At 42.8% G+C, this 15,965-nt stretch overlaps 1 protein-coding gene across 1 annotated transcript in view; it reads left to right on the plus strand.

Annotated features, from left to right (window-relative positions):
• SLIT3 (slit guidance ligand 3) overlaps window positions 1-15,965 on the plus strand; it is a 596,992-nt gene that overhangs the window by 43,688 nt on the left and 537,339 nt on the right. The window contains exons 2-3 of the mRNA XM_058677430.1: window positions 4,421-4,492; window positions 10,422-10,493. Of these exons, the coding sequence (XP_058533413.1) occupies window positions 4,421-4,492; window positions 10,422-10,493 (144 nt within the window). The remainder of the gene's footprint in view (window positions 1-4,420; window positions 4,493-10,421; window positions 10,494-15,965) is intronic.

Genomic DNA, 15,965 nt, shown 5'->3' on the forward strand with positions numbered 1-15,965 from the left:
TGAATTCAAAGAAGGATGTGAATTTATGTGCCAAGATAAGGGCAGTGGCTTGACCTAGAAAATGTCTTTTTTTTTCATATTTTTTTCATCATTTCCAATGTTGCTCTGAATTCTTCCTCCCTGCCCTACCCAAGGTGTTAAACAGATGTGAAAATACCACAAAGCGTCAAGTCTCAGCACTGGCTTATGATTCACTGATTGGGATGGGAGAAAATAATGCTGAGGATTACCATGGTGATGCCTGTTTATGGAGGCAACATTGGAGACGATGAGTGGTGTGGTGGAAATCAGGCATGGACAAAGCAAGAGAGCGCTTCCGCCCTTGTGTTTGCAGTGGGGCTGCACACTCCCACTGCTTTGGACCTCACTGGGTGACAGGGTGGGAAATGTGCCATCTTGGCAGGAGTCGAGAGCAGCAAAGCCATGAGGAGAATGCTTTCATTGCTTCCCCAAGGCATGGGTTTAAGGAATTTTTGTACTGTTCTGTTTGTTTATTTGTGAATTCATTTTTTTTCATTCAATAGATAATCTGATGCCATAGTAAATGCCTAGACTTAAGATGGTACACGGATAGTGTAATACAATGGTTAAAAGCGTGACCTCAGGGAGGAGGTATTGGCCCTAATAGTTAAGAAGTTCATATTGGGTGTGTGAGTTTTATACCTGATTCTGGTTCTTGACTTGACCTTTCTGGCTCAAGTGATTGGATTCCTGCCACCCATCTGGAAGACCTGGATTAAGTTCCTGGCTCCTGACATTGGCCTCTGTCCAGTCCTGTTCCATGTTGCAGGTATCTGGGGAGTAAACCAGTAGATAGAGGCTCTTTGTATGTCCCTCTGTCTCTCTCCATGTCTATCTTTGTCTCTCAAATAAAAATAAAACAAGCCAAAAACAAAAATACACACATCCTGCATTCTGAAAAATTGAGTTCAAGTCCCAATTTTGCCACGTTCAGTATGTGATGTCAAGATAATTTCTTCTATTTGTAAAAATCTTCTAAACTGGGATGCAGGTCAAGCCTCACCAAAGTATTACTAATACTTACCATAAGTGATTGCTGTTTGGAATTGAGAAAAAAATATAGCCCTTAGGACAGTGCCTGGTACATACTGTCTTCTCAGTAGATATTAGGTTTTTTGAATGCTGATCGATGGTATGTTTGATCTGTTACAGTAAGAGAATAATGCATGTCTTTCAGAACTATTGCAAAGAAAAAAGAGATGAAAATCTACCAAAATGAAAACACCACATTGGTTCATACATGAGAGGATGACAGTTTGTGGGGGGAAAAAATGGAATAAAAAGATCAGATAATTTTGATACAAACATTTTTGTAAGCTGTGTTTATTTTTTTATAGCATGTATTTCTATGAGTTTTATGAGATCCTCTTATAAGTTGCTAAAGCAAATATTCCCAGAAAACCAGTGTGTCTGGAGTCATTTTTTTAGTATATCTGAGTCTACAATACCCGCGTTTCATGTTGGGGTACCTGGCTTCAGTTGCTAGCTCTGGCTCCTGATTCCAACTGAGAGGCAGCATCAATGAAGTTCATTCCTGTTTTCAGCCAGCCAATCGGAAATGCAGGATTTATGCTTTTTGTCATTCCTCAATGTGTATGGAAGAGAGCATTAGGAGTCCTAGTAGTTGAGAAAAGCCAAGTAAGTTGCTCCAACACACACAGTTGCACTAAGTGTAAGAATCGAACCCATGTCACTTCAAAGTCCATGTGCATTTTGGCCTTCCCCTGATAGTATGTGAGTTGGGATGTGGGAAGACATGAAAGCTGGGGAGCTCAGTAGGTGGGGACAGCCTCTTCTCCACTCCCATCCTGTGTGTCACTACATCTGATACTATGGAAGTAGGGGCCATAGACATGCTGCAAAAGGGGCCTGATGCAGTACCTGGTGGCTAAAGTCCTTGCTTTGCAGGATCCCGTCTGGGTACCAGTTCATATCGTGGCTGCTCCACTTCTCATCTAGCTCTGTGCTTGTGGCCTGGGGAAGCAGTGGAGGATGGCCCAAAGCTTGGAGACCCTGTATCCACATGGGAGACCCAGAAGAGTCTCCTGACCATTGCAGCCACTTGGGGATTGAACCAGTGGATGGAAGATCTTCCTCTCTGTCTCTCCTTCTCTCTGTAAATCTGACTTTCCAATAGAAATTATATAAAGCGGGGAACCCCAGGATTCATCTACAGACACCAGGTGGTAGGACTGGGCAGTGATGGTGTATTGGTGAGCAGGCACTGCAAAGGGGAAGCAGGGAGATGGCATTCAGTAGTCATAGTCATCACAGCTGCCGAGATGGAGTGTTAAGAATCACTGTAGAAATGCTATCTCTTCACCCTCTGTATACCCTTTGTACATGAAGAGAGACCCTCAGAAACAAAATGACTGCCCTCTGGCTACTCACAGGTGGCAGAGCAGGTGTCCCAATTCAGAACTGCTCACCTTGTAAGCCCTGTGCCTGGGCAATGCCCTCCTTGCCAAGTCCATAGCATTGCAGCATCACATTGTGTACCCCTTTACATAATAAATATTAATTGAAGATATTAGTGCCTCTGCCATGAGTATAAGCCACCAGGATCCCATGCTGTGTGTAATGAAGCCCTTAGTTGCACTGTCATATTCAACACTGTCAAGGGTTCTCTGTATCCATCCCAATTGAGACAGAGGTGAGAAGAATGTGGTAGTGATGAGGAGATAGCACAGATACCAGTGTGTCTTTCTGCCCATTCCTCATTGTTGCCTGGGCCACCCTTCCTCAGCTGTATAGCTTTCATTTATACTGTACCAGTGTTCCACTCAGTCTAAGTGCCACGTTTCTCCATCACAGTTCAGGGAAGGAATACCTTGGACAGCTATCTTGGGTAGTGGGCAACTAGATGAGAGAGGAAGATGGAACCCATTGAGATTATTCAGGGTCTCACTTGATTTTTTTTTCCAGTATTTAAGATATCAGGAAGGTAGTCCATCCTCAAACTGGGTATTTGCTCAGTTCACACTGCTAGACTCGGAGTTGTTTCCCTGGTCACCTTGTCCAACTTTCTAACTTGTAAGTGAGGAATGGAGGGTGACCTGCTTAGGCGTTGGGTAGAGAAACCAAAGAGGTAGCAGCCATTTGACTGGAAATGATTGTTGGGTCAATGACCTCTAGGTAGATACATGTTAGGCAGGGAAGTGAAGTCAACTGACACAGGCTTTTTGGACACTCCAAAGGCCAAAACTTTGAAAAAAATGTCTCGGGAGGAAAATATCCTATGTAAGGATGAATTGTTCAACAGCTAAGATTAGATACACAGGATACTACTCATGATCCCAATTTTTTTAGTCTGTAGTCAAAGAAAATTTTAATGAACATAGAATACTTATACAGTTGTTTCTAGGTTCATTCCTAACTTCAGTTGATCCTAGCCCTGGTTTTTCACCTTCCCTGGTGTCCCTCTGTCCTGACATCAATACAGCACCTTAAGGCTCTCAGCTCATCTATGGAAAATTCTCCTCTTAGGGGCTGTGTTCAGGAGCTTAAGCTTACAAGTTAAGGCCAGCGTGGTTTATGCAGCTCCCTTTACCTAATAGTGTGCTAAGATAGCAACTTTATCCCTTCTGTGTACCAGGCACATACTCTACTGTGTTGGTCTGAATAGTTAAATGAGATAAGAGTTTTGTCCTCAGGGACTTTGCAAACTGGCTGGAAAGTTGACACATTTTGCCTTGTTTGCTGGTATGTATCTATACATCAAAGCTAGTTCAGAGCCTGTTGATTTCATGGGATAGAAAAATTCAGCTGAAAGTGGTTTAAAACAAACTATAAGGGTAACAGGATAGATTGACTAGTATGTTCTCCAAGTGCAGTTATGCAGCTTCAGGCGTGAGTGGCTCAAGTCACCAGAAATCAATTTCTTTTCATCTTCTGGTTCATTATGTGGTGAAACGATGATTGGCAAACCCTCGAAAGGTTAGCAATGCCAATAGGCAGAGAGTTATTGAGGATCTGGGTCATGTACACACTCCTCAAACAGTTGTTTTGGTTTGAGGGGTTGAAGGTAGTTACAGGCCTGACCTGGTGAAGGTACCCATCGTTGGAATGTCTGGAATTGCAAACAGTGGTCAACCTCATTTGTTTGACATGATCTGAGAGTTGAGGAAAGAGAAACTTCCAAAGACAATTTGTTTTTATGTGAAGAAGGGACCACAGAAGCCAGGGAATTATATGTGACAGAGTTCTTCTACGTGCATAATGAATGGCTTATTCCATACACTATCCTTATGGTGAGCTGGGCATGCCCCAGGGATATCATTAATCATCGGAATTGCCTTCTCCTTGACAAGCAACATCCCTCCAGTCCAAGACAGTCTGGGTTGAATAAACCATACGTTTAATCTGCAAAACTCTGACCTAAATCTCTTCTCCATTGCAGTGACCTGGACCGAAATAATATAACCAGGATCACCAAGACGGACTTCGCCGGACTGAAGAACCTCCGAGTCTTGTAAGTAGCAGGTGGCTTTCCAGTGTATGTTCATGGTCAGCTCTTCCGTGGTACACAAATTTCCCCCTGTCCTGACGTAATACTCCCAAGTCCTGGGCAATTGACTTTAACCACTCCACTGCAGAAAATCCTTCGTTAGTGTATCCCCTGCTCTCAGGCATCACTTTCTATGTCCAGAGGCCGCTGGATGAGCTAGATGGGTGGAAGAGCTCAGTTCCAGTGACGGGGAAAACAGAAGGCAAAAGCACATAAATCAACGTGCCCAGCTTCTAGGCTGACAGCTAGGTCAGGTTGACTAACCATGCTTCCCTTCTTTAGAGATGATAATTTCTTCTCCAGCCTGCAACATTAAAAGAACAATCAGGACAAAAGTTATTTGTCTTGTTGCTTAATGGAGAAGAGAGCAAGGAGGAGCGAGCAAGAGAGCGAGACAGGGTCAGAGCCCATGCTGAAAACCAACAGCTGTGCAGACAGGTAGCAAGATGTGAGATGGGCACTGATGGACTAGAGGGCCCATGGGTATCAGATTTCAGTGCTGAATTGTAAACCTGTGAGTGGTCGGAAGTGTCTCAAGAGCTTGTCCATTGGGAAGTCTAAGACATTCAGAGGCATAAGGGAAGAGCAATTGAATCCTCTTTTCTTTTGTAACCCAGCAATGTGATTGCAGACCTGGCGGGAAAGCTGGACTGTTCAGCCACTGTTATGGTATTGTTTATGTCTTGGAATCTTGCTGGAAACTTGTTCCTGGATGCTGCAACTAAAGCCTCCATACCTGAAGTTGCCTCCTTCTTTTTATGAAGAGCCGTGTACAGTGTCAGGAAGCATAGGGTGTGGTTCTGATTGAGAATTAACTGCCATGCAACCGTGGGCAAATCCCTGTACCTCTTTGATTCTCAGTTTTCTTCTTATCTGGTGGATGGTGAGAGGTCTTTTCAACTCTCACCATTACATACAGAGCTTTATGACTTTCACATGTTCACATGCAGTCTTTGATTATTTCCACTCCTCTTTGTGAAGCACTACTTTTATTGCATTGTTTTCCTGGCTGAGAATTATTGGTAGTAATGATGCTATGATAACTGATATTCAGATGGCACTATCTAGTGATAGCCTAGGAGGCAAACATTATTGTGAACACTTTTTGAAAAAATAGACCAAAGATGGGTTCAATCTTCCCAGCTCCACATAGCAAGTAACTGAAAGCATTGGAGCTGAAACCCAGACTGAGTGCTTTTGATTTGAATAGTTCTGCCTTTGCGTTAAAAAAGCTTAGGACTTCGAGACGGTAGCAGTCTACCTACCTTATTAATGCAGCCCTGAAGTGCTGGGCTTCCCTGAACCCCAGTGCCTGGGCACTTGAGGATGTGAATGCGGACGCTCTAGTAGTAGGTATTCCCTCCCTCCACCAGTGAGTTCTCGGACACTCCATTCACCATCTTTAGAGGCAAGGCCCACCCTGTGCCAAGTCTTTCTTTGGTCCCAAACAACTGTATTTCTGTCAAGTGACTGGCAGCTCTGAGAAGTGTGGAGTATCAGAATCAAGATTGAGGGAATTCCATGGTTGTGTGTTAGTTTGGTTTTTATTAAAAAGTCAAAGGCAGCAATTCCTGATTGCATGTCATTTGCTAGGTGACAAAAAGAAAGAACCAAAGATTTACTAAGCTTCTCTGTTTTCTCCATGCTTTCGCCCTGCCTCCAAGAGAGAATTCTTTTCTTACAGACAGAAATCTCAGCAAATGCCTCATTTTCTAACCAACTCAAAAATAACCTTTTGATTTTTTTACTGTTACGGCAGGAAGACTAATAAAAATTCCACTTTCCATATCTGCTCTCTACAAATAGAAAGTTTAAAATAATCACAGAAGTTTGTATTAATATCCTCTGGATGGTCGACAGCATTCTTTTGACTCCAGTTGATCTTCCCAGTTAATTGGTACATTCTTCTTATTTTGATAAGTGATGCCAAAAGGGCCCACCCTTTATAGGCTCTGTGAATATACTGGTTTCATTATCTTTCTTATCAACTCAGAGACAATCCCATTTAAGTGGCCTTTTATTACCAAGACAGCATCTGCTAGGTGGAAAACTGAAATGCTTTCTAACTAACACCAATAAAATATCCAGACATTTTAAACCATATTTTCCTTCAATCTATTCTTTTTAGCTGAGTAACCTAGACAACTATCTTTGCTCAAAAGCTTTCATCGCACCTTGGCACATTCCTGTATCTGTTTCTTATTTACAATTTAGAGTGAAGCGAAGAAAGACGTTCTCATCTTGAATAATTTGAGCTTGCCATCCATTTCCATGCAGAGCTGCTAATGTAGTGCTGGTAAATGGGTGACAACAGGTAAAATGGAGAGTGAGGAACTTCAGTCTTATACAGGGCAATTTTCCCCAAGTGAAGGCATGCAAGGAGAAGATTTGAGACTTGTCTGTGATAGTTCTTTCTCTCGCCGGGTGGGAGTATATATAAAAAAAAATCTCTTCTGGTGGTATCACTTATATTCCCTTTCTTAATCATCTGTTTAAGAACTCTGCTATGCTTGTAAATGTGGGATCCAGCTTTATCCCAAGAGGGGTTAATAAAAAAAAATGAGGTAAACTCCACTCATGCCATCATCACATGGGGCAATTTCCGATTCTGATCCAGTGCTAAAACTAAGAAAATAACAATGCCAAGAGAGTTGAAAATGAACACAGTCTGTGTCCCTCTAACTCCAAACAGATGCCAACCAAGGGTAGCCCTTCTGGGTGTCCAGCCCTTCCAAGATCTTCTGTCCTGCTGTGTTTGCTCACTGAAAGGAGTGTAATGTCAGTGGCTATTGTGTACACTCTTGGCTTGCCTCATAAACTACAAGTCAGGATGGGAAGTTGATAGCTTGTTCTTTCATAGATTATTCTATTAATTAGATGTTGATTTATAGAGCTGTTTTTGAAGTGCCATGTTCTCAGTTGGACTCTGATGGATTTAGGAAGACAAAGCGGTCCTTGATACCTTGTCAGCAAAGGTCCCAACTGGAAAGATCCAGTGATTATAGGTAAATAAAAAAATTCTAAAATATATGAATTGAAGTAGGAGCAATCCAGAAAAGGTGCTGTAGATTCCAAGGGTAGTAATGATAGAGTCGCCACTGCCCACTACTGTCCCCACCCACCTGCCCCGGGCTCACAAGGAGCTGTGAAGCCAAGTAGTTACCTGAGCCCAGCCTTATACTACTGGTGGTGTTAGGTTGGAGGACAGTCAGCCTGAATTGATTTGACAGGGAGCGAAGGGAACGTAGAGCCTCAATGTACTTTCCTTGCATCCTCTGATCCAGAAGTGACATCTGTTGATTGAACCTTGTAGGAAGCATGTGGTCCCAAAAGCTTCATGATGAAAACAATGAAAGAAGGGGCACTTGTCTCCTTCAAATCTATTGCGTTTCCTCTGCCTTTTCTGAATGAGGTTAGTAGTGTGAGATTGGTATAGAAACCAAAGATTCATTGTGGGAGGTTGCAGTTAGGCTCCTTGGCAACCCAGAAGGAATGGGACACACAACTACCTAGAGTAGGTTCTGTGAACTCTGTGGATGATTTATTGGTTCATTCACCAACTGACAGTAAAACACGTAGCTGAACAACCTCCTAGCCGTGAGTATTGAAATGGTATTCTGTTCAGTAAAATGTGCTCATTGAGCCAGCTAGCATTGCAAGGCCTTCCTTGCTATACAGTATAGCAAGATAGGAAAGGAAGGCAAGAAATGTTTATTCATCATCTAATTGTACTGGAGATCCCGGGTTGGCTCATGTGCTTATGTTATTCAATTTTTGGCCTCATACATTGTTCTTTGTCTTCCAAAAGAGGTACCGGGGGGGGGGGGGGGAGGGTGTCAAAGACGAGTTGAGTGCCAGCGCCTTATCAGCCCATCAACCAGGGAGAAAATCAGGACAAGGATTCTGCACAAAATCTGAAAAGGACTCCAGACCGGGAGTTAGGGGTTCATCTTTGGTAGCTGTGTGACTATAAACAAATGATTTTCCCTTGGGCAAACCTGTTAACCTCTCTGATTGGTCATTTCCATGCTGGTTAGGAGGGGAACCTGCAACAGGTCAGTGCAGGGACAAAAAGAGCATTCATAAGAAAATAAGGGTTCAGGACTGCAGTCTGCTGCCTGGCCTGTTTGCTCAGTTCTGGACAGTTGGGTTTTGGAAACATGATGATGAATTTTTTGTAAAAACTTATTATTTTTATTGGAAAGGCAGATTTACTGAGAAAAGGAGAGACAGTAAGATCTTCCGTCCACTGGTTCATTCCCCAAGAGGCTCCAAAGCCAAAGCCAGGAGCTAGGAGCCTCAAGCCTCTTCCAGGTCTCCCATGTGGGTGCAGGGTCCAAAGGCTTTGGGCTATCCTCTACTGCTTTCTCAGGCCACAAACAGGGAGCTGGATGGGAAGTGGAGCAGCAGGACATGAACCAGCACCGATATGGAATTTCAGAGGTTGCAAGGCAAGGATTTAGCCACTAGGCAACCACATCAGGCCCGATAATAGATTTTTTAAAAACTAACCTGGTGGGTGAATGTGTGTGTGAAAAAGATATGAAGGTGGAGGAGAGGAAGAGAAAGAGAGAAAAAAAACCTGATTTTTAATTGTTTGCAACAAATTCATGAAAATTATTGAGCCCACACCAAATACCACATCATTCTCTTTGATTAAAACCTCAGCAGTACTAAATTGGCCTTTTCCTTGATATGAAGTCACCGTATGCTATGACCAAAGGCATCAGTCCTTTGTTTCTTTGTTCAATAAGCAGTTGATTACATGGTTGCTGGGTGTAGCCACTGTTTTAGGGTGCGGTGGGGAACACTGATGATGAGTGGAGTTCTGCATTCTTGCTCTTTAGGCATAGTGGGGGAAATGGAGTTGGAACTTGAACACCACAGCCACGTATGAAGCCTGAGAACACAGCAGGCTATGAGATGTCTCAGAGAGGGCTTTCCTGCAAGGGTTCCTTTGAGAGGAGAAGCACATTCTGTACTCCATGCCATCCTCGGGTGCCTGAGGCTGCCTTCCCTAGCTAATACAGAGGGATCTGTGGCCCTCCCAACAAACACCCTTTCAATGCCACTGTATCCCCTGTAAGTCTCATTTGCCCAGCATGGGCAATCTGCATCTCTCAGCTCACTGTCCACCCCCAAATGGAAGCCCTGGCAGCTACATAGCCTTCATTCCTTACTCTTCAGTTAGTCCATATTTTCAGCTGCCATTTTGTTTTCCTAATTTAAAGAAACAGGTGCTTCATCGTGTGCTCAGTTCTTCAAATGTACCACACACTTGAATCAAGCCCACTTCAACAGAGTGCTTAGGATTTTAAGTCAACGGCTTCCCTTGGCGCTCTGAGGGTGAACAAAGCGGGTGGCAGGGTGATGGCGTGATGGGCTGATGGCAGTAGGAAGATAGAGCCTTGGTAACCATTATTATGAGTTTGAGATTGGCAAGGCCATGGTTGAGGGGAGTAGTTGGGACCAGGTTCAGTTTTCTTAGCCACAGCCAGTCACTTCCTTCACCGTTACACTGGAGTGTGGAAGGGAGTATGTTTGAATCCTTGGAGGAGGAAGTCCTGTGGAAAAGATGCAGAATGTATGTGTCTGGCTTTATAAGAGCAGGTTTACCTCTTCCTTTTCTCTGCAACTCCTTGCAGTGCTTGAGGGGACATTTGCTGTGAACATTCCTAAAATAGAGGCTTGAAAACCAATCTGTCAGGTAGAAGTGTGCAGGCATGGAAACCCTCGTTACCGTGGCACCAAGCTGGCATACCAGCTATCTTGTCCCATCAGACTAATCCCAGTTAGACTGTCCCAGAGGGTTATGGAAGGGCTTGAGTGCCTGTGCCTGTGCGTGCATGGCCCCAGACCTTGTCCTTGACCTCTGCTGCCTTTTTGGTTCTAGGCATCTGGAAGACAACCAAGTCAGCGTCATTGAGAGAGGCGCCTTCCAGGATCTGAAGCAGCTGGAGCGACTGTGAGTACAGCACACTACACTCTCCTTTATCTGGCTGTTCTTGTTATTTATTTATTTGTTTTTCAGAAAATTGGCCTTCTGACCTTGTTCTGTAAACCATCCCCAGTGTTTAATAAAATGTGTGCTATTGTATTTAAAATGCATTAGAGGCATGTTAAAGATACTGAGATCCACTTCAAGTCCTTTCCTCGCAGAGCAGGGAGGGTCTGCATCTGGGGTTTGTTGTTCTTGTTTTCAGGCTTCAGTGCTGTCTGGGTGTCTGTCCATGGGCTGATTTCCACCCAAGCCTTGGCCACTGCTCTCACCAAGGAGGCCAGCCTGCAGTTCCCCTATCATGGAAGCCAGCATCAAATACTCCCTAGTCCTCTGCACAGAGAACAAGCTACCTTTTCAGACCCTCCCTTCCTCCAAGATTCCTCTGGCTCACTCTTGTGGGCGAGTGGGTGCAGTCCTTGGCATACTTGTGTCTCTCCTGAGCAGCATCAGCCTGTAATAGAGAGCCCACGCATTTCCACGAGAGAATACATTGCCAGTGGTTTAAAAATAGGTCATGGTTCTGACTCAGACTGAATGGGGTAGGTTTGGGAGGTGGATGGAAGCTCCATTTGTTGAGGAATGCTTGGGCCACAATGATGGGGGTGCTGCTTAAATGGTTAAGTGGACAGCCTCACCTTTGCTCAGTTAATCACATCTGGCAGCTCCCAACATCTGGATATTTGCTTTTCTGCCCTCCAAGTAGGGATTGTCCCCGAGAGCTCTTAGTCATGCTGGTGGGCGGTCCTCTTTGGTGCTTCCCTCTGCGTTCTAGTTGCCCTGACATCTCAGCCTGCCTTGTGACAGTTTTTAGAGGTGAACTGCACTTTGTCGACCTGTGGCCAGTCTCCCCTGCAGAGGTTGGCTTGGGTGAGACGGTCTGCCTGCTGACAGCTTGTTATAGTGCCACCCAGTGGAGTTCTCCATCGAGGGCCACATGTGACTGGGGAGGGGGGAACCTCTGTTCCTATCCGTTGGTATCACCCAGCAAAACGTCTTGTCCCTTTCTACTGTGCAAGCTGTCTCCTCTTTCATCGTTCTTCTGGGTCAGATCCCAGCAAATGTTCTGTTGTCATGGGCTTAAAAATGACATTTATTTCTTGTAAGGGAAAAAAAAAACATAAAAATAACAAATGTTGCCTCTGTTTACACTTTATTTTTCAGCTTATTAAAATTTTAGTTCCCCTTCTTGTTTAGACCAAAGGAAACATCAACTTAAAAGGAACCTGATGCTTCTAAAAGAACTAATCAACATTTACTCAGAAAGATAAATAAACAGTCCTTTGTGCAGAGGCCACCTCTTGCTTAGACTTCTGATGAGAAGGGTAAATAAATTCCCAATTCGTTAATTTCATGGTTGTTGGGAAGGAATTAATTGAGCACCATGAACACTCCAGGAATGATGCCAGTGTTTCACAAGCTATCTGTTCTGTGGTCCCCAGCAGATTCCTGTGAGGTGTTGTTGCTCTCATTCTGCAAATAGAGAAACAGAGGCCCAGGGAGGCTAAGCCAAAGAAGTGTCAAGGGGGAGCCAAGATCCCAAGCCACATCTGTATGACATCAAAGCCCACAGCCTTTGCAACTCCTGTGTTGCAGACATCAGATGAAGTGTGATCTTTAGCAATGGCCCTGCAAAGAGCCTCTCACATACCCATTTCACTCCAGGGAATATCAGGGAAATACTCTGGCCACAGGCTCTTTTCTTTGGCTTGGTGAGCAAGGCAGAAATACCATGCATGTCTGGGGAGCTGAAAGGATTACAATCGCAGAATAAACCTGGTTATTTCGCTACTTTAGTGTGTTCGGTGGGTAATACTAGCTGCTGTACCAGATAAACCCTCAAATCTCAGTGACTTAGCACAGTGGAAATTTACCTCTTATTCAAGCAAAACCACCCTGGGTGTTCCTGATAGGGCCTCTTGCTGTCTTTATGTACTGACTTGAGTGTAAGGATGTTTGTCTGCGTTATGCCAGTGGTTAGGGAGGCAGTAGGGAGGATTACAAAGGGCAGGCTGCCATGGTCAAATTTTGGAAGAAATATGTATCGTTCAGCTTGAACAAAGTCAGGTGGTTGCTGTGAGTTGCAGAAGAAGCTAGGAAATGTAGTGACGCTGTATACCAAGAAAGTAGAAGGGCATGCTTAGTAAATGGCTGGCCAGTCTCTGACATTGGTGTCAAGTAGACTAAAGAAGTACTTGGCCAGGAAGGAAAATGAAGATATAGCCAACTGGACTAATATGTGTAACTATATAAGCATGTCTCCTCAAGGCCTTCTAGTGTCAGCCTGAAGGGGAGTGTGTGTGTGTGTGTGACTAATCCTGGCTGGTGTAATCTAGTCTGGATAATGTCGTTTGTGCCCAGTCAGACTGAGCAATGCAGAATGGGAAAATATAACATATTTTTTAAGAAACTGAAGAAGTAGGTGGCAGATTGTGCTATCTCTGTCCTGTACTCCTGGTTTAAGCATACAATACCTATATATTTGGTGCCACATTAATCTTTATAGAAGTATTCTGAAATACACCCTGAAAAATATGTGTGTTCTGATTAGCTCATTTCTGTAGGACTCATTTCCAGAAATGGTTATCACTTGTTTGCTGTCTTGGGGTTTGTTAGGAATGAGAGGGAAGTCTGTCCTGGTCTCATGTCAAACATCTCTGTTCCTCCATGAAGCAACATCTCCCCAGCCTCATTTTGATGCTCCTCCTTGTTGCCTGTTTTCTGTTGTTTTAATAAAATACTTGATGAAGAACACTTATAAAGAAAAGAAAGTTCTTTAACCTACACTTTTAGAAATTGGAAATTCAAGATCAGGTGACTGCCTCCCCCCATTCGCCCGTATCAGTTGTGAGTCTGTTGTAGGTCCTAACAGCTGTGTTATTTCGTAGTAGTTGGTGTTACAGCCAGAGAGAGACCACATGGTGAGACAGGAAGCCAATGGGCGGAGAGCCTAAAGCAATTATGTGCAAATCAAAAAGCCAAAGAATAGGGAATGGCCAGACTTATTCTTTTCTAATTTATTTTATTTTTAAAGGCTTATTTATTTTTGAATTTTAATTGATTTTGAACAGATACAATGTGATTTGTAGGAACATGATATTCTAAGAACATGATATTCCTTTCATCCCCTTTCCATTCTCCCACCCCCTTTCTTCCTTTCTCTCCTTTTTTGTTTTTGAAATAACGTATTTTAAAATTACAGTAAAAAAGCTTAATATTTCATCAGATAAGTTTAAAAGGTAAAAAGGTGCTAATTTAGTGGGAATTTAGACAATGGCCATAAAAATGATCATTTCACTCATATATAGTGAATTTTTAAGTAATCATAGATCATTAACACTATAGTAGTATAGCATTCTTAACTACTGGTATGTTTGTGTTTCCAACCATTGTCCATATGAGAGATGACTGGCATTGCAGGCTGCAGCTTTACCTACTATAGCACAGCATGGACCCCAGGCTTGTTTTTCTAGACTTTCATCTTGAGAGAGCAACTGACTCCTTAAGAACACTGTTAATCGCTTCCTGGGGCAACATTTACACAACTCAATCACATTACTCTAGACCTCACATCTTAGAGGTGCCACCACCTATTAACAAAGCCACGCTGAGACCAAGCTTCTAAAAAAACGAACCTGTGGGGAAAATACTCAAACCCCACCAAACCATAATGCCTTCCTCTTGTAACCACATGCAGTTACTCCTAACACAACACCTGTGACACTGGTTTTCACTTCCCTAAAACACTGAGTGTGCTGAGGTGGGGAATCACATCCCATTGAGCTCTTACTGCCTTGAGCAAGGTGTGATAATAAGCATGGGGGAAGTATTTATCAAGAGACCCTATAGTTTTGGTTGTACATCAGTGATTCCGAGAAGAAGCTTATTGCCACCAAAGGACACTTGACCATGTCCGAGCTGTTTTTGATTTCATAACTATGAGATAGTATTTAGTTACCTAATAAGGAGTGGCCAGAATATCTCCAAACATCCTAAAATGCACAAGCTGGCCCCACACAAGTTATTCTGCGCCAAATCTAATCTGTGCCAAAGTTTAAAAAACTGCGCTTTTCCGTGATGCGTCAGATATCTTGTTGAATGCTCTGAGTGTCATCTCATTTGTTACACACAAGAATATTATGAGGTCTGCATGATCATATCCCTGATGTGACAAAATGTAAGATACAAAGCATCACCTGATAAGTGTTATTGCTAGGTGTTCATTCTAAATCTGATTGAGATCTCAGTTCTGGTTTTCATAAAGTAGATGAGATAGAAGAGGTCAAAGGAAACCAAGACAAAAAGCCTCCTGCAGTATTCTAGTAACTAAACCCCACCTTGAAATCCACTGGAATCACTTTGAGTGTTGGTTCATGTCCTGGCTGTTCCACTTCCCATCCAGCTCCCTGCTTGTGGCCTGAGAAGCAGCCAAAGATGGCCCAAAGCTTTGGGATCCTGCACTCATGTGGGAGATCCGGAAGAAGCTCCTGGCTCATGGCTTCAGATCTGCTCAGCTTTGGCCATTGTAGCCACTAAGGGAGTGAACCAGTGGATGAAAGAGCTTTTCCGTGCTTCCTCTCTGTAAATCTTCCTTTCCAATAAATAAATAAATATTTAAAAAAGAAAGAAACAAAGAAACCAAGAGAAAAACAAGCAGATTCTATAGGTGTGCTAATCTATGCGATAACCTCTCTGGTGTCTTCTTAAAATTGTTGTTATGAAAGGTGAGGAGTTGTCCTAATTTAGATAAATGCAAGCTTAGAAGAGGATCATTTGCACAAAAATTGGAAGAATCATTGGAATTAAGGTGATCTCTAAGATCCTTGAATTATCTGAAAGTGACAATATTGCTAATGTTTACTGCCTTATTAAATCAAGAAATCAAGGTTGCATGTTGTAATCTTTAGAAAAATCTCTAAAGAAATATCTGTGGTGTGTGTATGTATGTGCATGGATATATATTATTTACCTTCCTCATTAGAAGGGACATGGTAAGAAATAAAATATATGGTTAATTCAAATGTGGGATAAAATGAAGAGAAAGGGAACATAGAACAAACGGGACAAATGGAACAAATAATAAGATAATGCAATTATGTCACAATGGCTTTATTTTTAAATGAACTAATTCTATAACTAAAAGACAGATTGCCCAGGTGGATGTTTTTGAAAAAGCAGTAAATGTGTGTATATACTTTTTCAAAAGATAAACATTAAACATAAGGGCAAAGTTGAAAGTAAAATGAAAGAAAATTATACCATGAAGAGAGTAATCAGAGTAAAACTGAGGAGGTTCTATCAATAATAGATACTGTAAACTTCAAAAATGAAACCTGATTTGTGTTTTATCCTTTGAAAAATGGCTGCTTATATCCTTAGCTGATGTGTTTTGTTGCTGTTGAGTTTCTTAAGCTTCTTAATCTGGGTATTAATGCTGTA

The sequence above is a fragment of the Ochotona princeps genome, chromosome 19 (assembly GCF_030435755.1).
Source record: "Ochotona princeps isolate mOchPri1 chromosome 19, mOchPri1.hap1, whole genome shotgun sequence".
NCBI classification, from domain to species: domain Eukaryota; kingdom Metazoa; phylum Chordata; class Mammalia; order Lagomorpha; family Ochotonidae; genus Ochotona; species Ochotona princeps.